This window comes from Manis pentadactyla, chromosome 6 (assembly GCF_030020395.1).
Source record: "Manis pentadactyla isolate mManPen7 chromosome 6, mManPen7.hap1, whole genome shotgun sequence".
In the NCBI taxonomy this organism is placed as follows: domain Eukaryota; kingdom Metazoa; phylum Chordata; class Mammalia; order Pholidota; family Manidae; genus Manis; species Manis pentadactyla.
Genome location: NC_080024.1, coordinates 97,193,546 through 97,220,098, shown reverse-complemented (window position 1 = coordinate 97,220,098; position 26,553 = coordinate 97,193,546). Strand labels below are relative to the sequence as shown.

Sequence of the window (26,553 nt, the reverse complement as noted above, 5' to 3'; positions counted from 1 at the left end):
ATAAGTCAACAGAAAGAGAAATCAGGAAAACAATTCCATTCATAATAGCATCAAAAAGAATAAAATACCTAGGACTAAACCTAACCAAAGAAGTGAAAGACCTATACCCTGAAAACTACAAGACACTAAGAAGAGAAATTAAAGAGGACACTAACAAATGGAAACTCATCCCATGCTCCTGGCTAGGAAGAATTAATATCATCAAAATGGCCATCCTGCCCTTCTTCATGAACATATCTCCCCAGGCAAGGGAAACAAAAGCAAAAATGAACAAGTGGGACTATATCAAGCTAAAAAGCTTCTGTACAGCAAATGACACCATCAATAGAACAAAAAGGTATCCTACAATATGGGAGAATATATTCATAAATGACAGATATGATAAAGGGTTGACATCCAAAATACATAAAGAGCTTACACACCTCAATAAACAAAAAGTAAATAATCCAATTAAAAAATGGGCAGAGGAGCAGAATAGACAGTTCTCTAAAGAAGAAATTCAGATGGCCAACAGACACGTGAAAAGATGCTCCACATCGCTTGTCATCAGAGAAATGCAAATTTAAACCACAGTGAGATATCACCTCACACCAGTATGGATCACCATCATCGAAAAGACAAACAACCACAAATGTTGGCGAGGTTGTGGAGAAAGGGGAACCCTACTACACTGCTGGTGGGAATGTAAATTAGTTCAACCATTGTGGAAAGCAGTATGGAGGTTCCTCAAAATGCTCAAAATAGAAATACCATTTGACCCAGGAATTCCACTTCTAAGAATTTACCCTAAGAATGCAGCACTCCAGTTTGAAAAGGACAGATGCACCCCTATGTTTATCTCTGCACTATTTATAATAGCCAAGATATGGAAGCAACCTAAATGTCCATCAGTAGACGAGTGTATAAAGAATAGGTGGTGCATATACACAATGGCATATTACTCAGCCATAAGAAAAAAACAGATCTTACCATTTGCAACAACATGGATGGAGCTAGAGGGTATTATGCTCAGTGAAATAAGCCAGGCATAGAAAGACAAGTACCAAATGATTTCACTCATATGTGGAGTATAAGAACAAAGGAAAACTGAAGGAACAAAACAGCAGCAGAATCACAGAACCCAAGAATGGACTAACAGTTACCAAAGGGAAAGGGACTGGGGAGAATGGGTGGGAAGGGAGGGATAAGGGTGGGGAAAAAGAAAGGAGGCATTACGATTAGCATGTATAATGTGTGGGGGGCACGGGGAGGGCTGTGCAACACAGAGAAGACAAGTAGTGATTCTACAGCATCTTACTACGCTGATGGACAGTACTGTAATTGGGTATGTGGGGGGGACTTGCTGAAGGGGGGAGCCTAGTAAACATAATGTTCTTCATGTAATTGTAGATTAATGATAGAAACAAAATAAAAATAAAAAAGAAAGAAAGAGAAAGAGAGTAAGGAAGAAAGGAAGGAAGGAAGAGAGAGAGAGAGAAAGAATGAGAGAGAGAGAGAAAGAAAGAAAGAAAGGAAAGAAAGAAAGAAAGAAAGAAAGAAAGAAAGAAAGAAAGAAAGAAAGAAAGAAAGAAAGAAAGAAAGAAAGAAAGAAAGAAAGAAGGAAAGAAAGAAAGAAAGAAAGAAAGAAAGAAAAAGAAAGGAAGAAAAAAAAGAAAAGAAAGAAAGAAGGAAGGAAGGAAGGAAGGAAGGAAGGAAGGAAAGGAAGGAAGGAAGGAAGGAAGGAAGGAAGGAAGGAAGGAAGGAAGGAAGGAAGGAAGGAAGGAAGGAAGGAAGGAAGGAAGAAAGAAAGATGTGGTTTTGGGTTTGTCATATATTGCCTTTATTATTTATAGAGGTACTTGCCTTCTATAGCCATTTTGTTGGGAGTTTCTATCATGAATGGATGTTGAATTTTGTTGAATACTTTTTCAGCATCTGTGGAGATGATCATGTGGGTTTTCTCCTTTTTGTTGATGTGATATATGATGTTGATAGATTTTCAAATATTGTACCATCCTTGCATCCCTGGAAGAAATCCTACTTGATCATGATGGATGATCTTTTTGATGTATTTTTGAATTTGATTTGCTAATATTTTATTGAGTATTTTTGCATCTATGTTCATCAGCGATATTGGTCTGTAATTTTCTTTTCTTGTGGTGTCTTTGCCTGGTTTTGGTATTACAGTGATGCTAGCCTCATAGAATGAGTTTGGAAGTAGTCCCTGTTCTACTTTTTGGAAAACTTTAAGGAGGATGGGTATTAGGTCTTCACTAAATGTTTGAAAAATTCAATGGTGAAACCATGTAGCCCCGGGGTTTTGTTCTTAGGTAGTTTTTTTATTAACCAATTCAGTTTTGTTGCTAGTAATTGATCTGTTCAGGTTTTCTATTTCTTCCTGGGTCAGCCTTAGAAGATTGTATTTTTCTAGAAAGTTGTCCATTTTTTTCTAGGTTATCAAGTTTGTTAGCATATATTTCTTCATAGTATTCTCTAATAATTATTTGTATTTCTGTGGTGTCTGTAGTGATTTTTCCTTTCTCATTTCTGATTCAGTTTATGTGTTTAGACTCTCTTTTCTCCTTGATAAGTCTGGCTAGGGGTTTATCTATTTTGTTGATTTTCTTGAACAACCAACTCCTGCTTTCACTGATTCTTTCTGTTGTTTAATTATTCTTGATTTTATTTATTTCTGCTCTAATCTTTATGATATCCCTCCTTCTAGTGACTTTGGGCCTCCTTTGGTGTTCTTTTTCTAGTTTTGTTGTGAGTTTAGACTGTTTATATGGGATTGTTCTTCTTTCCTGTGATAAGCCTATATTGCAATATACTTCCATCTTAGCACAGTCTTCGCTGCATCCCAAAGATTTTGCAGTGTTAAGTTATTGTTGTCATTTGTCTCCATGTATTGTTTATCTCTGTTTTTATTTGGTCATCAATCCATTGATTATTTAGGAGCATGCTGCTAAGCCTTCATGTGTTTGTGGGCTTTTTTGTTTTCTTTGCATAATTTATTTCTAGTTTCATAGCTTTGTGGTCTGAGATGCTGGTTGGTCCAATTTCAATCTTTTTGAATTTACTGAGGCTCTTTTTGTGGCCTAGTATATGATCTATTCTTAAAAATGTTCCATATGCAGTTGAGAAGAATGTGTATGTATCCTGCTGCCTTTGGGTGGAGTTTTCTGTAGTTGTCTGGTAGGTCCCTCTGTTCTAATGTGTTGTTCAGTGCTTCTGTCACTTTACTTATTTTTGTCTCGATGTGTCCTTTAGAGTGAGTGGTGTGTTGAAGTCTCCTAAAATTAATGCATTGCATTCTAATTCCCCCTTTAATTTTGTTAGTATGTGTTTCACATAATGAGGTGCTCCTATGTTGGGTGCATAGATATTTATAATGATTATATCCTCTTGTTGGAGTGACCCCTTTATCATTATGTAATGTCCTTCTTTGTCTTTTGTGACTTTCTTTGTTTTGAAGTCTGTTTTGTCTGAGACAAGTACTGCAGCTCCTGCTTTTTTTTCCTATTAGTTGCATGAAATATCTTTTTCCATCCCTTCACTTTTATTCTGTGTATATCTTTGGGTTTGAAGTTGAGTCTTTTCTAGGCAGCATATAGATGGGTCTTGTTTTTTAACCATTCAGTGACTCTATATGTTTTGATTGGTGCATTCAGACCATTTACATTTAGGGTGATTATTGATAGGTATGTACTTATTGCCATTGCAGGCTTTAGATTCAGGGTTACCAAAGGTTCAAGGTTATCTTCCTTACTATCTAACAGTCTAATTTAACTCACTTCATATGCTATTACAAACATAACCTAAAGGTTCTTTTCTTTTTTCCTTTTTCTCCCTCCTCTATTCTTTATATATTAGGTTCCATATTTTGTACTCTTTGTCTATCCATTGACTGACTTTGTGGGTATTTGATTTGATTTTGCATATTCTTAGTGATTAATTGTTCTACTTTCTCTACTTTGGTTTTATTTCCCCTGGTGACAGTTGTTTAGCCTTAGGAACACTTCCATCTATATAGGAATCCTTCCAAAATAAACTGTAGAGGTTGTTTGTGGGAGGTAAATTCTCTCAACTTTTTCTTATCTGAAAATTTTTTAATCCCTCCTTCAAATTTAAATGATAACCTTGCCCAATATAGTATTCTTGGTTCAAGGTCCTTCTGTTTCATTGCATTAAATATATGATGACACTCCCTTCTGGCTTCTGCTGAGAAGTCTGATGATAGCCTGATGGGTTCTCCTTTGTAAGTGATCTTATTTCTCTCTCTGGCTGCTTTTAATAGTCTGTCCTTATCCTTGATCTTTGCTATTGTAGTTATTATATGTCTTGGTGTTGTCTTCCTTAAGTCCCTTGTGTTGGGAGATCTGTGCACCTCCATGGCCTGAGAAACTATCTCTTTCCCCAGATTGGGGAAGTTTTCAGCAATTATCTCCTCAAAGACACTTTCTATCCCTTCTTCTTCTGGTACCCCTATAATGCAAATATTTTTCCATTTGGATTGGTCACACAGTTCTCTCAATATTCTTTCATTCCTAGAGATCTTTTTTTCCTCCTGTGCCTCAACTTCTTTGTATTCCTGTTCTCTAATTTGTATTTAATTTAGTGTCTCCTCTACTTCATCTAATCTGCTTTTAAATCCCTCCATTGTATGTTTTTTCAGATACTGTATTCTTCAACATTTGTATGTCATTCTTGAATTCCCCCAAGTTCTTGAATATTTTTATGTAGCTCCATGAGCATGTTTATGATTTTTATTTTGAAATCTCTTTCAGGAAGATTGATGAGTTCAGTTTCACTTGGCCCTCTTTATGGTGTTTGTTGGATTTTGATTTGAACCAGGTTCTTTTGATGTTTCATATTTGTAGGTGGCACCCTCTAGTACCCAGAACCTCTACTCTCTGGAGCTGCTCAGCCCCTGGAGCGATGTTGGGGGTCGCAGGCAAGCAGCCCTGGTGCCTGTAGAGAGGAAAGAGTTCTTTCCTGCTTCCTGGTTGCAGTGTCTGCCTCCACTGCTGGGGCCAGTGGGTCAAACATGCAGGAAGAAGCCTCTATGCTTTGCACATGTAGCTGCCATAGGCAGGGCCATCCTCTGACTGGCCTGGCTCAATGGTGGTGGCAGCCCATTTGTGAATTGGTGCCGGCCAGGAGGAAGGCATGGCTGCATATAGCAGTGGGGGTCCTCATAGCTGTGTTGCCAGCCAGGAGGATGGAGCACCTGAAGCTCCTCAATGTTCCCAACCTGCTGGGCAGAGTGCACCCAGACAGTTGTGTCCACCTGTCTTTTCTGCTGAGCAGCAAGCTCTGTGCAATCCTTGCCCCTTTAGCAGCCCTCTCACTGTTAGGAAGTCTCTCAGACTGCCTACCTTTATTTTGTCCCAGGTTTTGGATACGTGTTTTCCACAAGTGGCTGGAATGTCTGTCTCTCCAAGTACTCTTATGCCTGTTTTAGCTTTCCAGCCCCACTAATCTCCAGAGCACCATGTAATGCAGGTTCGTGCTGCCAGAGCAGGTCTCCAGGGCTGGGTGTTCAGCAGTCCTTGCCTTCCAGACCCTCCCCACTCTGTTTCTCTTCTTCCCTCCAGTAAGTTGGGGTGGGGGAAGATCTCGGGTCCCTCTGGATCACAGCTTTGTACTTTACCCTCTCCCATGAGGTCTGCTGTTTTTCCCAGGTGTAGGGAGTCTTCTGCAACCTTCATTATTGTTGCTCTTTCAGGATTAGATGTATTTGCTATATTTTCATATTATATGTGGTTAAGGAGGAGGTTTCTGTCTCACCTCTCATACCACCATCTTTAAACCTCTGATCTCTTTTAACACCAGTAACTGACCATAATCACACATAAACAGTGTCACTAATGATGAGATATATCAATTTCTAAACTCTGCATGTACAAACTAGGCTTCAGGTCACATAAGGTTAACGCATAACAAAGAGCTATCCAAGAGTTGATGAGAGAGTATTTCACATAAATTCAAGGTTATCTGAGAGGGATTATTACTTGGCAGAATCTTTAATTACTAGAACACAACAGGCAATTTAACCATTTTTACCCAGAGGGAATAGACTGGATGACAAGCTTCTCCTGTATTAGCAAGGAGAGAGAGGATGAGAGACAGGCTCAGCTTCTACACGTAGTGTGAGTATTTCCTAACATGCCAGGCTGTGTGGTGTGGAAAGCTGGAGAGTAGCTCTGAAATCTTCCTGCTTTTAGTCATCATCATGCATGAGCACCACAAAATTATCAAAAAAGTATGTTCATCCATCCATCCATCCATCCATCCATTCAGTGAGTATTTACTGAGTGCCTGACTTGTGCCAGGCAAAGTTCTGAACTTTTAGAAGAACGTGTCAGAAGACCCCGATCTCATAAAGGATACATTAATATGGCAGGATGTAGGTAGACAACAACAAAGAATGAATGACGAAAACAAAGTTCAGACAGGGATTGGTGCTCAGAGAAATAAAATGAGACCATATGACATGTCCAAGCGGCCAGGGGTAGATCCACTTCAGAATGGGACAGGCTTTGGGATCAACAGAAATAGAAATCTCAATTACTGAGGGGCTAGTTAAATAGAATTTTTTCTTTGTGTCTCTCCTGCTGGCCCTATTTTGCCATTTCACTAATTATTACTCTTCCATTAAAGTGCTGAAATGCCAGTGAAGAAATGATTATTGAGATCCCACTGTGCTCTCAGCACAACTATGATTGGAAAATGTGGTTGAATTCAAGCAACTAATTCTACTACTGTGATAAAATATGAGGTACAAAATGGTTAAGTCATGAAATAACTGAAGCCTCTTGTTTTAAGGAAGGCACTTGAGTCTAAGCTGCCTCAGTCTATCCATACATACATCACATAACTGAGATTCAGCTATCAGTTCCAGGAACTCCTCTGCAAGAAGGCCTCATGTACTGCCACTAGATGGCACCAGTTATTTTCATATTTTTAGGCCAAAACCCACACCTTTTCCTATGTAACAGCTATATTTAAAATGTTAGAATGTTACTTAGCATTATTATTAATAGAAGCATAGTCTTTTCATTAATTTTCTTAGAGGAGGTTTCACAGTAAGGGCATTCAAAGTGGTATGTTCACTCAATGACATAATTGTTCATTCAATGTATTAGTTGTTCTAAATAATCTTTTTAAATGTACTAGCAATGTATTTTAAAATGTTAAAAGGAAAAAGTAATTGAATATATCATAATTGACTTTTATATGAACATCATGATCAAAAATAGCTGATAAAAGTAGGTTATATTACATATAATTTTTAAAATTTTGCAGGAAATAGTTTTAATAAAATACAGAATTCTTTATTTTTTATAACTAATTTCTCATTGTGTCTCTTAGAAATAATATTCAAAATTATATTGAAAAAAACCCATAGTATTAATTATGCAATTAAATGTAACAAAAGCTGTTACACATGAAAAATGGAAGAGGAGTCACTTAACTAAATATATATCATTTAATAATATTCTACATAAAAATTAAATATGTCTGGCTTTATAATCTTTAAAACTTCAGATTTAAAAAGATATATTTTATCATATGACTTTCCTGTTTGTAACTAGTAAGTTTACAGAGCAATTAAAACACATGCAAAATTTTTCTAAATGAAAAGAGCATATTCTTATTTTTCAAAAAAGTGGTTGGCCAACATTCAAATTATGTTTATTCAGAGAAAATGTAATTATTTTCACATTTCCCATTAAAAAGATAAAAATGGCTCTGTAATAAATATAACCTACATTTTAATATCAGTAGACTTCAAAATAAAATAAAGGACAGACAGTCCCTGATTTAAAACGGTTCAACTTACGAGTTTCTGACTTCAGGAGGCTGTGAAAGCGACACACATTCAGCAGAAACTGTCCTTCAAGCTGGAATTTTAGCCTTTTCCTGGGCTCGCCACATGCAGTGCAGTCATTCTCTCTGGTGAGGCAGCAGGGAGCCACAGCCCCCAGCCAGTCACACAGTCGTGAGCATAAGCAACAAATGCCCTTACCACTTACAGTCACTCCATATCCATACGACCACTTGTCTATTTTCACTTTCAGTACAGTATTCAATAAATAACCTGAGATAACCAACAGTTTGTTGTCAAATAAGCTCTGTGTAGATGATTTTGGTCAACTGTAGGCTAATGTTAAGTGTTTGGCGCATGTTCAAGATAGGCTAGGCTGAACTGTAATGTTCGTAGGTTAGTGTTTCAGATGCATTTCGACTTAATGGTATTTTCAATTTATAATGGACTTTTCTGAAAGTAACCCCATTGTAAGTTGAGGAAGATCTGTACCGTGATAAAATGAGAGTGTACATAAAATGCACTGAAAAGCAGAGTATGCTGAATGAGTATAATTACCTAGAAGAAAAAATGAAAGGTTACATTTTTTGTGTGTTAGATTTACTTTTCAAAATCTAAACATCTTTGCTATTTCAGGATGACAATGAGTACCTCTAAGTAGCTGCTAATTTATTGCTCTATGTCCTTCATTCTAAAAATGCGAAACCAATACTCACTTTAACATCTGCCAGAGTTTTTTGCCTCATGGTAATGAGTGTTCTGTATCTCTGATCTTCCTCATAGATTCTCTCTTCACAGACTTTTTTCTCACTTGTGAGATGATCAAACACAGCTTGTATGTGTTCTTTTTTATATCTCATAGTTAAAAATTGTTCCCTGTGAAGAAAGAATTGTATATGCCACTAATCAATTCATGTTTCATTTTGTAAAATACATTTATGATACATTTTAAAAGAACCAATAATGAAATATCTTACAAGTAATGGGATTTGGAAAAATTCCCTAGTCCCTTCTGTAGACCTACCTCCATGCAGTAACATCTAAATGATCCAGGTGGAAGAAAATCTCTGGGGAAATTTGGTGAATTCCCTTGGTTACCTACCTGGCATGCCTCTGTTCTGTCATCATTCCAAAGAACCCCCTCCTTCATGCAACATATTACTCCAAGGATACATCATGTTTAGAGTAAACCAACCAGCATGTAGCTAGTTATCCAAGAAAGAGCATATATATTAAGATAGCCCAATACATTGAAAGGCAAGGAGCTAATTCCATGTATAAGAGGCTCACATCCACTAAAGGTGAACAAGGAGTCATGTTTTCAAGTGTGCGAACAACAGTCACAGCAGACAGAACAGTGAATACCTAGAGTTGAGCTGGATCAATCAACCTGCAGCTTACCCTACAAGCTTACTCTGCAGCTTACCTTATAAATTTACCCAGAAGCTTATTCTACAAGCTTATCCTACAAGCTTACCCTACAATCTTACCCTATAAGCTTACCTTGCAACTTATCTTACAAGCTTATCCTACAAGCTTACCATGCAACCTTACTCTGTGGGCCTCTTGTTATATAAGATGACATGTTTCCCTACTATTTAAGCTGGTATGTGAATGTGTGTCTGTGTTTGTACAGCACATGCATGTCTGTGTGTATTCTGTCATTTGCAATTAAGTATACCTTGACACAGAAGTAAAATAATTTTTATGGTGAGCTGTAGTTACATATAGAACAACATTAGCAGAAAAAGCATCAAAATGTGGTTAAAATACTACAAAAAATAAATTGTTTTAGAAATACTTGCCAAAGTTGATCAGAAACCCAGAATCCAGAATAAACAGCAGTAAAAATAAAAGCTCACCAAAGTCTGATGTTACTCATACTTGTTTTCAATCTCTACTGGCATAAAAAGCTACATCATTTGCACAGTTAGCTATAAAGGCAGCAGGACTAAAGTTCTGGAGGTGCTAAAATGTTCAAGTGCTATGAGCACAGCACCTCATGTAACACAATAACCAGCCTAGGAAAGCGTAACTCCTGTATCAACTAGAGAAGCCCCAAGGCTTCAGCACACTTAGCTGTGCAGGCTCATTAGTAAATGACAGAACAAAACTCAAATCCAGTGCTGTCTTGCCCTGTGTGATCAGCAGCTCAGTATTAAGGACTCATTTTCTTTTCTCTTTTTCCATTATGGCTGTTAGAGTAAATGTGAAAACATGACTCTGTGTTCACATTTTTTTGATGTACACCTCCGTTCTAAATAAAGTAAGATTCTTTCATCTGTCTTGCCCATTTATTATACTTCATCATTCATACCAACAACACCCAAAATTGTTACATGATGTCCTGTGAAGTATTCACTAATACTGACCTTGTGGGACACAGAGAACCAATGAAATTCACACAGGGAGGAGGGAGTGTGATGAAAAGCAAATACTCTCGCAATGGCTCCCAGCAAACATCACTGTGTCTTGACCACATATACTTTGTTCTCTACGCTAATTACTTTGAGACTGGATTATATTCAATACAGCATTTTATTAATTATACATACACATTATATAGACTATATATGCTTATTTGTATATCTATGCATGAAAATAGTGTTTTCTTTCTCATAGTGATAAAAAGAACAAACTCTGAACTCCTATGGGTCTGAGTTTGAGTACTTTCACTTCCTAATTAGGAAACGAAATGAGAGCCAAGGATGGCTTTCATTGCTGTTACTTTAATCACCATATTTTGATTGTTTTGCATATGCAAGGTTTGCCTCTCTAAAAAGATCTCCAGCCACTTGAAGGTATGCTTCCCCGCTCACCCTCCTTGGTGCCTGGCACTGGGCACACAATGGTCCTCAATAAAAATGACTCGCTCGATATGGTCACCTACTAAAAGTACCAGATTATTCCTAATACAATTAACCTGCAGTAATCTTCCCTCCCAATGCTAACCACGGGGGTCAAGTGCACAGGTGAAAGAGCCAACACTTTGGAACAGGATGGACCTGAGCTGGAGCTAGCTCTAACACTGGTGAGCGGGGCGATCTTATGACAGTCATTTAATTCCCTGAGTTTCTGCTTCCCTGAGATTCACATAGGAATACTATTACATAATTTAAGAATTTCTGTGAGACCTGGATGAGATAAGGTACAGAGCTGAATGCAAAGTCCCTGGCACATTAAGAAGTTAATCAATGGTAGCTTTAAACATTGCTTGACATTACCCCCTCATCACTGTTATTTAACAGATTTATAAACAATACCACAGTGTTAGCTATTCTTTTTCTCCTTTTCCTGAGAAAAGGCAGAGTTTTGTCAAGTGCAGAGAGGGAACTGACTCACTGACACACGGTGAGCACTCCCATTTCAAAGGCAATGTAATCTAGCCACAGGATGGAAGAAAATGTTAGGACCAACATGGTAAAAATGCTGAAGAAAAAAATTTTGTAAATTACTGAATTAATTCTAAGTTTAGTGTAAATTATGTAATTTTAGGCTCATATCTTTGAGCTCCAAAATATTCTTACAAATATTAAACACTGTGGATAAATATCTTTCAACATAAACAACATGTTCCCTTGCTTTCTTACACGGTACACTGAGTATGACTTAGTCGTTTTCACAGAAAGCTACATGATTATTCTGAAAATAAGTTTTGATCCTATGGGAAGAACTAAGCCAATCCTTGTTGGGCCTTGACTTGATCCTATTAAGGTTCATGATATCAGAGTACATTTCTGTTTTTCTGACACTTTTTTCCTCAAATGTTATGATTTTGCTAATGGTATATTAGCCTTCTATATTTAAATTGAACTCAAGTTCCTAAATATGACCAATGCATGTCCCTCCAAGAGCACCCAAGCCCTCCCCTCAGAGTTTCACAGAACAAGAAATAAGAGCCGAAGGCATAAAGGAGGAGTATGTGAGTTCTAAGTGCAGGTCCACAGCTGCACTCAAGGGTCTGGGAGCAGAATTGTTCTCCGAGCCAAAGGCCTCACTAGGCCTTGTCAAGTATGCCCCAAACTAAGGGGGGACTGGATAAAAGACTTTTTGGAGACAATAAATGTGAATAAATTACATGAAGTTGTATAGAATATATGTTTCTAAACTATTACCTCAAAACTGTTGTCAAAAATGTTTGGGTAAAAAATCATATTATTAACCATGTCATGTAAGTGAGAAATACTGAAATTAGTGGAAAAGATTATTAATGTCACATGGAATAAAAGTCCTTATATTTTGAGAAGGAGAAACTCTCCCAGTTATTCAAATAAGAATAAAACCCAGGGGAGCAATGAAAAATGAAAGCAATTTATGATTATGTTTTTAAACCAAAATTACCAAATATCACATGTATATTCCACATCAAATTCTGGTAGAAAATATGGATCACTTTAAGAATTTTAAATATGGAAATTTGGTCTTACCTCTTTTATAAATAATATACTAAACACTTAATATTTTGAAAAAATATAACTACTTACTTTAAATTTTCAAGTATCTGATCAAACATTTTCTTTTCCTTTTGTTGTTCTTCCAAATCCTTATTCAATTGATTTATTTTTGTATGGTAAGTAATTGTTTTACTTTTAGTATCCTCTAATTCTTTAAAAATTATTGAGCATTTTGCCTGGAGAAAACAATTCAGGGATGTTTTATTTTAAATACTGGGATTTTCAAATCCTTGTAATTTAGGTACACAATTACATTTGGCTGTGTGAACACTTAAAAGCAAATAGTAACCTCTTATCAATATAAACAACAACTTAGGTTTATGTCCTCTTCCTCATTGCTATGTCTGATGAGACTTTCTAAAAGATGGGATAATACTGTTTTCACCCCATCTTTCCCTTTCTCCCAACACTATCTCGCCCACAATCCCACAGATACACACACTCGCCTTAAAGGCATGTCTTTTTAAACTGCAAGCATGTGGTCACTTATTTTCCAATGTGTACACCAAAGGTGCACAAGGGTATATATTACTGTGATCTTTCAAAAAAGAAGTCGATATTTAATGCCAGCACAAGTTCCCAAGGCTGGCCTGTGAAAATCCATATTTGAGACTTGGTTTTGCACCCATTTTTGTGCAACCCTTTCGCGACTGCTCACAGGTACGCTGACCAACTCACTGGCGGTGCGACTGGCCTACTGAAATGAAGCCTGCCGGTGCTTGGTAGCGTTGCCCTGCAACTGCCTTCAGACCGTGCAATTGCTCCCTTCACTCCTGTTCTCCATTTTCCCCACGTGCCTTCTAACTTCTCTACTCACAGATTTCAAGAACAATGGCTAATCTTTTATATTTATTTTCCTATGAAGATCAGCTGTTTTGTCAAAGATTTTGAACACCAAGTACTGTGCTAGGATGTTCATGTCCTCCTGGGTTTCTTTCCTTTTCTCTGGAAGTTCTGGAATTTTTCTAGTCATGAATAAGGTTTTATTTTTTCTTTTAAATACCAGAATGTCACTGAAATACAGCTAGCTGGGATTCTTGCATGGGTCAACTAGGATATTATGTTATTTCTGGGAGAAAAGTCAACATAAAAAAAGTGGAGAATTACAAGGATGGATTAAAGTAAGTAGGAAGGAGTAGAGAGGATGGGCGACTCCAGGTATAGCATGTTCTTTATCACTAAACTTGACTCTTAGATTCCAAAATTCACATCCTAATTCTGCATGAGGATTCTCACAGGAAATGAGAAGACATCAGAAGCAAAGGGGTCAACAACTTAGACCACACCAGCCAATCAGCAATGCTGAAATGATGCATGAGGATTCTACACTAAAGGAAACAAGTGTGCTTCCTGCAGGGAGGAGCAAGGTGTACTTGGGCACTTTAACAGGTGCCCTCCATGAGGCTAGGCACTTCCCCTTCCATGGCATCAAAAGTATTAAGACACTTCCCCATAGTGAGCTGAATCTGGAGAGAAACAACTGTTAGATGCCACATGTTTGTCAAGAGTACAGATCTGCACATCCTGAGAGAGCAAAAGCTTGTGCACCTCAGAGCCACGTGGAAGTCTTTGATAAATGCTGAAGTGTCACGCAAACAAATGGAAATAGAGGTATAAGCACCACCTTTACAGTCCAGCTCCATTCTTTGGCTTATTTTATTTTTCCCAGCCTGGATGACACAGGTTTCAGCAATTTGGAGCCTTTTCACCAAAAGGTACTTCAGTGTCCAGACCCATAAGGGTCTGGAAATATGAACTCAAGTTAACTAATGTTTTACCCCACAACATTTTTCATTATTTCTTTATCTCAAAAATTTTCAAAGCAGACATTTAAAAAATATTAGGGAATTAAAATTATATTCATATTCTAAATTACTAATTTCATTATATTTTTAATTTTTATTTAAGATTTAATAAATATATTTTTATGCTGCCTAAATATAGTAAGTTCAGATTCTATACCTAAGATTTCAATTGGAGTTAAAATAGTAAAAACTCAGTAACACTGTTTAGCTTGGCCCATGACTAAAGTGCTTATGCACATTAAAATATAGTTATTTGTCTTAGAACTTAAGTTCTCAGCAGACAGAAATGGTGTTTATAGTATGGTTTGTACACTAATCAGTATAATGAGTACTTAGTAAATGCTATGAATGAGGACTGAGAATACAGGAGTTTGTGAGCTTGTTTAGAATGGGGTTCAGGAGCCCGTTACACAGGTGCCCCACCCCCTTTCACTCAGAACACGACCCTGCTCTCCCACCACACCCCACCCCCTGCAGTCCCACAGACACACAGCATCTCCCCATGATCCCTTTGCATGGCACATGCAGTCTGTCTCTCAAACGCCGTATAACCTCGCTTCTTGACCACGTTGACAAGTGCATCACCACCAGCACCGTCACAGCAAAAATCGTTTGCTGGGAACTTCCAGTGCTGACTGTTCCTTCAGGCTTTTACCTTCTACAACATCACAGCAAAGCAAATATTGAACCTCCATTTACTCCCCTTAGTAACTCTCACTTTTTAGACAGCATGTCCTCTTAAAAACCCTCCTCGATCTCCTCAGGGCACTGGGCTTCCACCTCCATGACCTCTGCTGCCCCGTGACACTGCCGCCCTAACTCGGCCCACGATGTATTAGTGCCATTCCCATGTCTGGTCCCCGACTACATGATGTGCTTCTTGAGTGAACCAAGTTCCCCAACTCCAGCAACTTCCAACAATGTTTCTTAATATATTTAAGATGCTGACTAGTAACTGGAAAGACAAACTAATTTGGAAAACAAAATTAACTCTTCTTCTCTACACTCCAACCCCTAGGACCTACTATAATATTGAGCACACACAAAATATTCAGTCATAGTTTTCACTGGAATTTGTTCATATATGTTAGATATACCACCTATGGCAATTTTTAGTTAATATTTTTGAAACTAATATTCAGATGTGGATATAAGCTTTCCACTGCAGTACTGAAAAATAAGTTAATCTTTTGTGACATGTGTTACAAGTAATTTGTTACCAATACAGTAATGTGCTGAGTGGTAAGAGCTAGCCTGAACACTGTGTTTCTGATTTCAATGGAAATACTTGTAATGTTTTATAATTAAGTATAATGTTTGCTGGAAAATACTGGTAGACACACTACAGCACACATTATCTAGGTAAGGATGCTTTCATTCTATTTCTACATAGTTAAGAATCTTTTTAAAAATTATTAGTGGCTACAGAGTATATCAAATATTTTAGGCTGTCTTTCACTTTTGTAAATATAGTAAATTATATTAGTATATTTGCTTATGTTCAGTCATCACATTCTTCAAAGGAATCTTATTTTGCATAACATATTCTTTTCAACACATGTAAAATTGAATTTGTTAATGTACTTAAGGTTTTGCCCTCTATGTTCATAAGTGATTTATAGATGTCTTTTTTTTATAGTATTTTTCAGTTATGGTTTCATAAGAGCTATATTATTATACAATGAATCATAAGCTTTCCATGCTTCTTATGCTCTTACTTGGTCTCTGAAGGGAGGCCTGTAAAATATGTGGACTTACTATTGCCATTAGGGGTAGAGTCTAGACAAATTAAATTATTCTATAATTATTGATCTACGCTTGTGTGTTTTTCTCTTCACCCAATTTTCATCATTTGTATTTTATAAAACAAACTGCTATGCAAAATAGCATTCTTTTATTCATTATTATATATAGTGTATCTTTTTTATAAATTTTTCCCATGGCTGTTCATTATTTTCTCTTTTTTGCTTTTAGTAGATACGCCAAATAACTTTGGTTTTTCTTAACCAAAATAATTTTTTGATAATGCCAAAGAATTATCTTGGACCACTCCATAAATTTTGCTGTATAGTTTCTCATCAGTCATTTAAAATAAGTGCTAATTTGTATTTCCAAATGTTCCTTAACACAAAAGCAAATTAATAATGAAAATGCGATTTAATGAATATTTCCAGTAGTCTACATGAATTTTTTTCTTTTTGCTCTATTTTTTGTTCCTGAATTCTGACTTTACAGTAGCCACTCTGTGCCCACACACTTGTGGATTTCCTTTCCATGGTTTCAGTTACCTGCAGGCAGCTGCAGGGCGACGTCGATGGTCTGCCTTCTGACACATAGTCAGAGGGTCAGTGGTGGCCTTAACACTATGTCACAGCACCCACATCATTCACCTTACTGATCACATCATGTGGGCATTTTCTCATCTCACATCATCACAAGGAGAAGAGTGAGCACAATAAAAGGAGTTTGAGAGAGACAGGCCATATTCACATAACTTTCTAAATAATGTATTGTTATAACTGTTCTAGTTTATCATTAGTTATTACTGTTCATCTCTTACTGTGCCTTTTTATAAATTAAACTTTAAAAATAGGTATATATATATGTATAGGAAAAAATATAGCATATATAGGGTTTGGTATTCTCTGTAGTTTCTGACATCCGCTGGGGGTTTTGGAATGTATCCCCCACAGAAAAGGGAGTCTACTGTATTTCACTGTAATCAATAAAAGCAACTGTCTGATTTCGCCATTATATTACAATAACTAAGAGCACAAATTCTAGGGCCAGTGTCACATACGTACAGTGAATCTCAAGCCCACCACCAATGAGCTACAGAAACTGAACAAGTTAATTACAAATCAAGGCACCAGATGCTCCAACAGCAGAATGGATGCAGCAGTGCACTCTTCACCGAGTTATCCTGTAGATGGAATTAATATACCTGAGCACTGGAGCAACTGATGGCATATAGAGAGCATACAAAATAGTGGTATCTATTATGGTAAATACTGTTATTTACCTTGGTAAAGGTTTTTATATTTCTTTTGTGGCCTGATACAGACAAACTTCTTAAAATATGACTATGGATCATCATTCTAATACCAAAACCAGGCAGACACCAAGAAAAAGAAAATTATAGACCAATATCCTTGATGAACATAGATGCAGAAATACTCAATAAAACATTAGCAAACCAAATTCAAAAATACATCCCATAGATCATCCACTACAATCAAATGGGATTTATTCCAGGGATGTAAAGATGCTACATATTCGAAAATCCATTAACATCATCCACCACATCAACAAAAAGGACAAAAATCACATGATCATCTCAATAGTTGCTGAAAAGCATTCAACAAAATTCAACATCCATTCTTGATAAAAACGCTCAACAAAATGGGTATAGAGGGCAAATACCTTAACATAATAAAGGCCATATATGACAAACCCACAGCCAACATCATACTTAACAGTGAAAAGCTGAAAGCTTTTCCTCTAAGATCGGGAACAAGACACCAATTTTATTCAACATAGTACTGGAGGTCCTAGCCATGGCAACCAGACAACACAAAGAAATAAAAGGCATTAAGATTGGTAAGGAAGAAGTGAAACTGTCACTGTTTGCAGATGACATGATACTGTACATAAAATACCCTAAAGAATCCACTCCAAAACTACTAAAACTAATATCTGAATTCAGCAAAGATGCAAGATACAAAATTAATACACAGATATCTGTTGCATTCCTATACACTAACAATGAACTAGCAGAAAGAGAAATCAGGAAAATAATTCTATTCACAATTGCATCAAAAAGAATAAAATACCTAGGAATAAACCTAACCAAGGAAGTGAGAGACCTATACCTTGAACACTACAAGACACTCAGGGGAGAAATTAAAGAAGAAACAATAAATGGAAATACATCCTGTGCTCACAGGAAGAATTAATATTGTCAAAATGGCCATCCTGCCTAAAGCAATCTACAGGTTCAATGTAATCCCTATCAAAATACTAATGGCATTCTTCAATGAAATAGAGAAAATAGTTGTAAAATTCATATGGAACCTCAAAAGAACCCAAATAGCCAAAGCTATCATGAGAAGGAAGAACAAAGCTGGGGGATTATGCTCCCCAACTTCAAGCTCTATTACAAAGCCACAGTAATCAAAGCAATTTGGTACTGGCACAAGAAGAGATCCATAGAACAATGGAACAGACTTGAGAGCCCAGATATGAACCCACACATTATGGCCAACTAATATACAATAAAGAAGCCAAGGATATACAATGGGGAAACAACAGCCTCTTCAACAACTGGTGTTGGCAAACTGGACAGCTACATGTAAGAGAATGAAACTACATTATTGTCTAACTCCATACACAAAAGTAAACTCAAAATGGATCAAAGATCTGAATGTAAGTCATGAAGCCATAAAACTCTTAGAAGAAAACACAGGCAAAAATCTCTTGAATATAAACATGAGGAACTTTTTCTGAATGCATCTCAGGCAAGGGAAACAAAAGCAAAAATGAACAAATGGGACTACATCAAACTATCAAGTTTCTATATAGCAAAGGACACTATCAGTAGAACAAAAAGGCATGCTACAGTATGGGAGAATATATTTAAAAATGTTATATCCAATAAGGGGTTAACATCCAACATATATAAAGAGCTCACATGCCTCAACACCCAAAATTCAAATAACCTGACTAAAAAAATGGGTGGAAGATATGAAGAGACACTTCTCCAAAAAAGAAATTCAGATGGCCAACCGGCACATGAAAAGATGCTCCACATCGCTAATTATCAGAGAAATGCAAAATAAAACCACAATGAGATATCACCTCACACCAGTTAGGATGGCCAACATAGAAAAGACTAGAACAACAAATGCTGGTGAGGATGTGGAGAAAGGGGAACCGTCCTACACTGCTGGTGGGAATGTAAGCTAGTTCAACTACTCTGGAAAGCAGTATGGAGGTTCCTCAAAAAACTAAAAATAGAAATACCATTTGACCCAGGAATTCCACTCCTCAGAATTTACCTGAAGAAAACAAGATCCCTGATTCAAAAAGACATATGTACCCCTATGGTTACTGCTGCACTACTTACAATAGCCAAAACATGGAAGCAACCTAAGTGTCCCTCAGCAGATGAATGGATAAAGAAGCTGTGGTACATATACACAGTGGAGTACTACTCAGCTATAAAAAGAAAACAAATCCTACCATTTGCAACAACATATTATGCTCAGTGAAATAAGCCAGGCAAAGACAAGTATCAAATGATTTCCCTCCTTTGTGGACTATAACAACAAAGCAAAACTGAAGGAACAAAACAGCAGCAGACTCACAGACTCCAAGAAGGGACTAGTGGTTACCAAACAGGAGGGGTGGGGGAAGGTGGGTTGGGAGGGAGGGAGAAGGGGATTAAGGAGCATTATGATTAGCACACATAATGTAGGGAAGTCATGGCGAAGGCAGTATAGCACAGTCAAGACAAGTAGTGACTCTGTAGCATCTTATTACGCTGATGGGCAGTGACTGCAACGGGTATATGGTGGGGACTTGAATATGGGTGAATGTAGTAACCAGAAATTGCTCATGTGAAACCTTCATAAGATTGTATATCAATGATTCCTTAATAAAACATTTTCAAAAAATATGACTATACCTCTTTCTCACATCCTACATGCTGCCCACCAACAGATCCTATTGGTGCTACTCCCCTTCCCACATCCCTAAAGATAGAGCACTGGATGTGAGGACTTCCACAGAGTACGCACTTCTGATTTGGAACAGCCATTTGTTCATGCTGCCTACATACAGTTTGAGGGTAAAATTTTGATATCAGATGCTAACAAATGTTCCATCTTGGCGTTGTTCTCATGTGTGGCTCCGTGGAACCATCTAGCACTCTACAAATCCCTAGATCTATTTTGTAGGAAAGGTAATGGGTAGACACACTAGAGCAGTGGAAAGACACTGTATGAGAGAGAAAATGAAGCAAGAATGGTGTGTGTGCGCACATACAGAATCATTTTAATGAAACCAGTTAAAAATGAGAAATTCATTTTAATTCAAATTAAATTTGCTTGAATACTTTGCATTGACATAGAGAGGTTGTAAATTCAAAATTATTTTTAATATTAAATTTCTTACCTCAGATTGCATTAGTGCAACATGTGTTTTCTTTCCCTTTCTTTGCAATTTTTTCTTTGTTTTTTCCAGATTTCTTTTAACATATTCTCTCCTCTCAATTATATTATTTAATGACTAGAAGACATTTAGAAATCAAGATGTACAGTATTTATAATCTAATTATCCCAATTTGGACCAAATAGTTCCCAAGTGACTATTTGAACAATAAGAATTTTTAATTTGGTATATAGGGAAAAACCACCACACATGAACTACAAAAATACAGTATGATACCACAATCCAAATATTCAATTTCAGTTACCAAAGAAAAACAACATCCAATCAATTTTAGCTAAGTAATTAAAAACTAAGAGACTCAAATAGAAAGTATAAATTTTCATCATGATATTTAAAATATTTTAATCAAAACTAAAACTGCAAATAGTAATCACTACAGGAAGTGTATAAAAGTTTACTTTTTCTAAATTTATTCTAAATTAATAGTTCTTATAAACTATTAAAATATAATAAAAACAAAACTGCAAGAAGATATAAACAATGGCTATTATAAAATAAGGCAAATAAGTCATTAATCTTTTTTGGGATTTATTATCATACTCAGATGATTATACTAAGACTTCTGGTGCAATTAATAAATTTTCATCATTAATGTAAGGAGGAGCCATTATTAAAATAATTTATCTCAGTAGGTGTTAGGATGGGTTCTATCCCCACTACATGAGCTGTGGGATAAGCCTTCACTAGGCTGAAGCACAGGAGTGTACTCAGAGTTTGTTGTGTCTGTTTCATGACCTTGCACAAGTTGCTTCATGCATTTAGGCACAAGTTTTCTCAAATCTATGATACAGATTAACTCTGTCTTGCCTGTTTAATAGGGAAGCTTTGAAGATCAATATAAATTTTCATAATAGGAACACTTCACAAATCACAAAGTTTTATAAATAATCTTGAAAATTACTGAAGACTAATATAATTTAATATAAATATAAAAGACTAATATAAATATAATATAAAGTTACATCATTATTCACAAAGAAATAAAAAAGCATGTCGTCAAAATGGCTCCAGTGAATCAATCTATGAATGTCCTCCCTGCAGAGAGGGACAAGAATGCATAGCTCTCACCACACCCTGTTCTTCTCTGAAGGACTAATGACATGATGCATATATATTTTTCAACTAAATTTTTCTTTGGGAAGGGCTAGTAATATCAGTTACTGCCATAAACTTGTTGTTTTGAAAATATTTTATCGACATTTGCCTTATTTTTCATCCTAGCTGTCTTAATGTCTTCTACATGCACCAAAAATTTATCATGAAAATGTCAAGATGCATTATATTTTATATTTGAGTAAACAGAGTGTTAGCATTTTGTTAACAAGCAGTGAAAACTTTTAATTAAACTTACCATAATAAGAGATTGCATGAGGTATATCACTGCTCATCTTATTTGAGAACTGCTTTTCCTAAGTGTGCTCTGAGACAGACTGTGTGTGTGGCCATGAAATAGTTACTTTTTCTGTCCATGCTTTTATGTCTTCCTATGTGAAATCGTAATTTTCCAAGTAATAATGTAAAAATCACATACATGTTCTACCTAAATATCCCTGCACACTGGCTGTGGATTAGTTGTAAATACTTACATCCCAATGCTCTTGGTGGGCAGCTCTGAGCCTCGTGGCATCATTCTCCAGCTGAAGCAGAGATCCCTCCATGTCTGCCAGTTCTAAGGCATATTTTGTTCTCCTTTCAGTAAACTCCTGCTTCTCAAGCACCTGGCCTTCTTGAATGGAAAGCAGTCTTTTCTGCCAGCAAAGATTTTAAGTATTTCACTCAGGTATTAATTACCTAATCATTTGTTAAGTCTCTATCCTGCTGTCAGGCAGTAATATTTGAAGTTATTTGAAAATCAAAAAATAAATGCCACCAGAAAAAGCAGTAGCTATGAATACAGCATGTTTAAAGAGCACACAGTTATTAAGAGACAAAAAATGAAAAATGCAATAGGCAATAAAAATCAAACATTCTTAAGTATTGGAGAATAGTAAGATTAGGGAAGGTACTATCAACAAATACTGAAATGAAAGTAATTCATGCAATGTGAGGCCAAATAACACCAATGAGCAAGAAGTTAACCCCAAAACATTAAGCAAAAGAGGCTGAAAGATGACAGAATTAGTGGGTATACATAGAAAAATAAGTTAGGAAAGATGAGTTTCTCAAGCATATAGAATCAGAGACACACTGCTTTTATGTTTAATAATGTCAAATTCTTAATAAAAGAAACCACAGAATTGTGTTTGCTTCAAAGAAGACCAAAGGTGCTGATAATCTCAGATAATTTTTTTAAAATTAATAGTGTTCTGGACTGTTTTGCCTCTTGATTTAATTTTCATTATAATAATAATTTCAAATACTTCTATTTCTGAAGGGAGGCATTCTAGAAACATGCCAGGGATCAAAACACCCAACCTGGGTTCCAAAGGATGTGCAAATGATAGATAAAGATAAAGAAAAATTAAAGTTGAGTTTTGCTAGCTATAATGCTTTAGTTTCAAAATCTTTTTATAGAAATATAATAGCATATTTTTCTTTTAGTGTTATATAAAGAAATTCAATTGAAAGACACTAAAAGTAAAGAAAACATAACATCATCACAAAGCAAACTGAACAGATGCTTAGGAGTAAGACCCCACTGCCCTTTTACTAGACTGGCAGAAATCCCCATTAAGCCACAAAATGAGATATGCTGTATGGGAGGTCAGTCTCTTTATGCGTGATCAGACACTGCTAGTCACACACAGAGGGCAATTGTCATGAGCTAAGGAGAGAAAACTGCTGGCTTGCAGACCAAGTAGTGGAAAGATGCCTCATTACAGGCAAATTTAAAATGCTAAGTAAAATGCAAATTAAAGGAAGAATAAATATTGAAACCAAATTAGGATTACCTGAATCACTGTTCCATTAGCCACTTCACCTTGAGTTAGTCTTTTCAAGAATTCTTCTCTACCCTGTATAGTATCAAATAATTTTTAAAAGAGGCTTTATTTAGAACATATCAGAATATATAAAGACAATGGTAAACACAAGATACATTTTACTTATAATAAAGAATAACACATTTATTACAAACTGAGTATTATAAATTGTTTTATAAAAACCTAGTGTTACCTGAGACTGTTAGTGATACAAGATCAAGATACAGAATACAGAATTTTAGTTCAATTTGGTTTGTACCTTATAAGCCTGAACTAAAATATCAAAATAATCAAAAAGGAATAATTAGACAGTCTTCAATTTCTTTTTTCTTTTTTAATTATCAGTTTGTTTTAATATTACTCTCCAGAACAAGCACATTAAACTTGGAAAACAAGATATGATACAATTCAAGAATCTATAGTTCAAGTATGATTTGCAAAATGTGATCAGTTCCTCCATTTGGCTAGAGCAATTCTTTTTCTTGCCCCTAATTTCTTTCTTTTTTTAGAAAAAAAGATATCATCCTTTGAAAGTTAGTGGGAAAAATAATATGTGGAAAAATCTGTTCTTTGGATAAAAAGTCTTAAACTCTTCACAGTTGTACTTTACATTATCACACAACCAGATTTGGAAGATAGCTCAAAAAGTTCCTTCTGCTTCAGAATTACAGACTTGAGAGAGGAGTTGAGTTTGATTCAGGCTGCACATCATATGCAAATGAGAGAGCACCTGGCAAAGAGGAGCAGCAGAGGTCCGGAGACATCTCTAACATCCTGCCTTAAGGGCTCTCATCACAGGCCAGAGTCCAGAGACAGAACAAAGAAACACATTGATAAGCCCCTCCTACGACTCTTCCTTCTCTTGGTTTAGCAAACCATCAAAACTGTTCTCCTGCAGAAAAGGAGTAAGTCCAAGAAAGGACACAGAGAGGACAGAACGGAAACAGCAGCTCCATGGTGTCCCTTTGCCTGAGGATGTACCCACACCTAACACCAATTTAGATGATGACACACTTTGATAAAATAAATCAGTTGCCTCTTCTAATATAATAACAGATATAGTGGTTTTATCAGTATGTCAAATATTTAATAAAAAGGGAAGCAAATTAAAAATGCCTCTCCAGATGAAGAAAAATATATCGTATTCCAAAGACTATTAAATTTGACCTTTGTCTGAAACTAAGTGAAAGGCAGGTGTGTGTGTGTGCGTGTGTGTGTGTGTGTGTGTGTGTGTGTGTGTGTGTGTGTGTATGTGTGTGTGTGATACGCCAAGGAAATGAAATGGGAAATGTTAAGACATGAAGTTGAAAGGACAGACTATGACATAATGTAGGATTTTTAGGGCACAATAAGAAAACTAGTGAAGGATGTTAAGCAAGTTGTATGTTTTGGAAAAGTCATTCTGTCTGCAATATGGACTGATTAGTTTCCTTAAAACTATTTCATTCACCTTGCAAAGTTTTTGTTTTTTTAATTGTCAACTGGTAAGAGAGAAAGCCATTATTTAAATGAATTCAAGTCCCTGAACTTAGACAAAATAATGTTGTACAAAAAGAACTTGTGGAAAGATGGCGGTGTGAGAGGAGAGATAGAGGCTTCCTCCTAAAACTGGATACAATTAGAAAATATAGTTGGTGCAACTAATCCAGAGAGAGCAACAGGAAAGAGGATGGTGTCAGACTGCACACACCTGGAGAAAAGAGCAGACCTCACTGAAAGGGGTTACGTACCAGAGCTGTGGCTCTGCGGGACCCGAGGCCTTCCCCCACCCCAGCTCACTGGTGGGAGGAAGAGAAATGGAGCAGGGAGGGAGTGGAAGGATTGGGACTGCTGAATGCCTAGCTCCGGAGATCTGCTCTGGGAGCACAAACCTACATTTCATGGTGCTTTTATGAGACTCGCATGACTACCGGGTTGCAAAGTTAATACAGGCAGAGTTCCTGGGGAGACGGGGATTCCGGCCGCTTGTGGAAAGCAGGGATCCATATCCGGCTGCTCTGGGACAAAAACTTATACCTGTGTGACCGGCCCACTGGCTCAGGCAGTGGAGACAGGCACAGCAGCTGGGAGGCGGGGAACAGCTCTTTCCTCTCCCCAGGAACCAGTACCGCTCCCCTGCGATCCCTGACATTGCTTCAGGGGCTGAGCAGCTCCAGTAATAGAGCTTCTGGACACTAGAAGGCGACATATACAAACATGAAACCCCAAAGGAACCTTGTCCAGAGTAAAATTGTTAATACAACTCCCGAGAAAGATTTAAATGATATGGACCTCATGACTCTTCCTGAAAGGGAGTTCAAAATAAAAATCATCAACATTCTAATGGAGGTACAGAAAGACATCCAAGAACTCAGGAATGAATTCAGGTCGGAGATCCAATCATTGAAGAGCACAATGGAGGGTATTAAAAGCAGGTTGGATATGGTGGAGGAGACAATAAATGAAATAGAAACTAGAGAAGAGGAATGAAAAGAACTGAGGCACATAGAGGAAAAAGGATCTCTAAGAATGAAAGAATATTGAGAGAACTGTGTGACCAATCCAAATGGAAAAATATTCACATTATAGGGATACCAGAAGAAGAAGAGAGAGAGAAAAGGATAGGATGTGTCTTTGAGGAGGTAGTTGCTGAACACTTCCCCAATCTGGGGAAGGAGATAGTCTCTCAGGCCATGGAGATCCACAGATCTCCCAACGGAAGGGACCCAAGGAAGACAACACCAAGACACATAGTAATTAAAATGGGAAAGATCAAGGATAAGGACAGACTGTTAAAAGCTTCCAGAGACAGAAATAAGATCACATACAAAGGAAAGCCCATAAGGCTAACATCAGACGTCTCAGCAGAAACCTTACAGGCCAGAAGGGAGTGGCATGATGTACTTAATGCCATGAAGCAGAAGGGCCTGGAACCAAGATTACTTTATCCAGCAAGATTATCATTTAAATTTGAAGGAGGGATTAAAAATTTCCAGATAAGCAAAAGCTGAGAGAATTTACCTCCCACAAACCATCTCTACAGTCTATTTTGGAGGGACTGCTATAGATGGAGGTGTTCCTAAGGTTGAGTAGCTGTCACCAGAGGTAATAAAACCACAGTAAAGAAAGTAGAACAGCTAATTACGAAGCAAATGCAAAATTAAATTAACTATTCTCAAAGTCAATCAAGAGGTAGACAAAAAGTACAGAATTTGATACCTAATATATAAAGAATGAAGGAGGAAGTAAAAAGGAGGAGAAATAGAAAAGAACCTTTAGATTGTGCTTGTAACAGCATACTAAGTGAATTAAGTTAGACTCTTAGATAGTAAGGAAAGTAACCTGGAACCTTT

General features: G+C 36.8%; 1 protein-coding gene across 1 annotated transcript in view; it reads right to left on the bottom strand.

The window, feature by feature from the left end:
- The window catches only part of CCDC178 (coiled-coil domain containing 178), a gene marked incomplete at its 5' end in the record, with an annotated part of 479,198 nt that overhangs the window by 284,411 nt on the left and 168,234 nt on the right, over positions 1-26,553 (bottom strand). Inside the window, 5 exons of the mRNA XM_036885068.2 lie at positions 8,517-8,686; positions 12,295-12,440; positions 20,244-20,357; positions 21,887-22,048; positions 23,192-23,254. Coding sequence (XP_036740963.2) covers positions 8,517-8,686; positions 12,295-12,440; positions 20,244-20,357; positions 21,887-22,048; positions 23,192-23,254 — 655 coding nt within the window. The remainder of the gene's footprint in view (positions 1-8,516; positions 8,687-12,294; positions 12,441-20,243; positions 20,358-21,886; positions 22,049-23,191; positions 23,255-26,553) is intronic.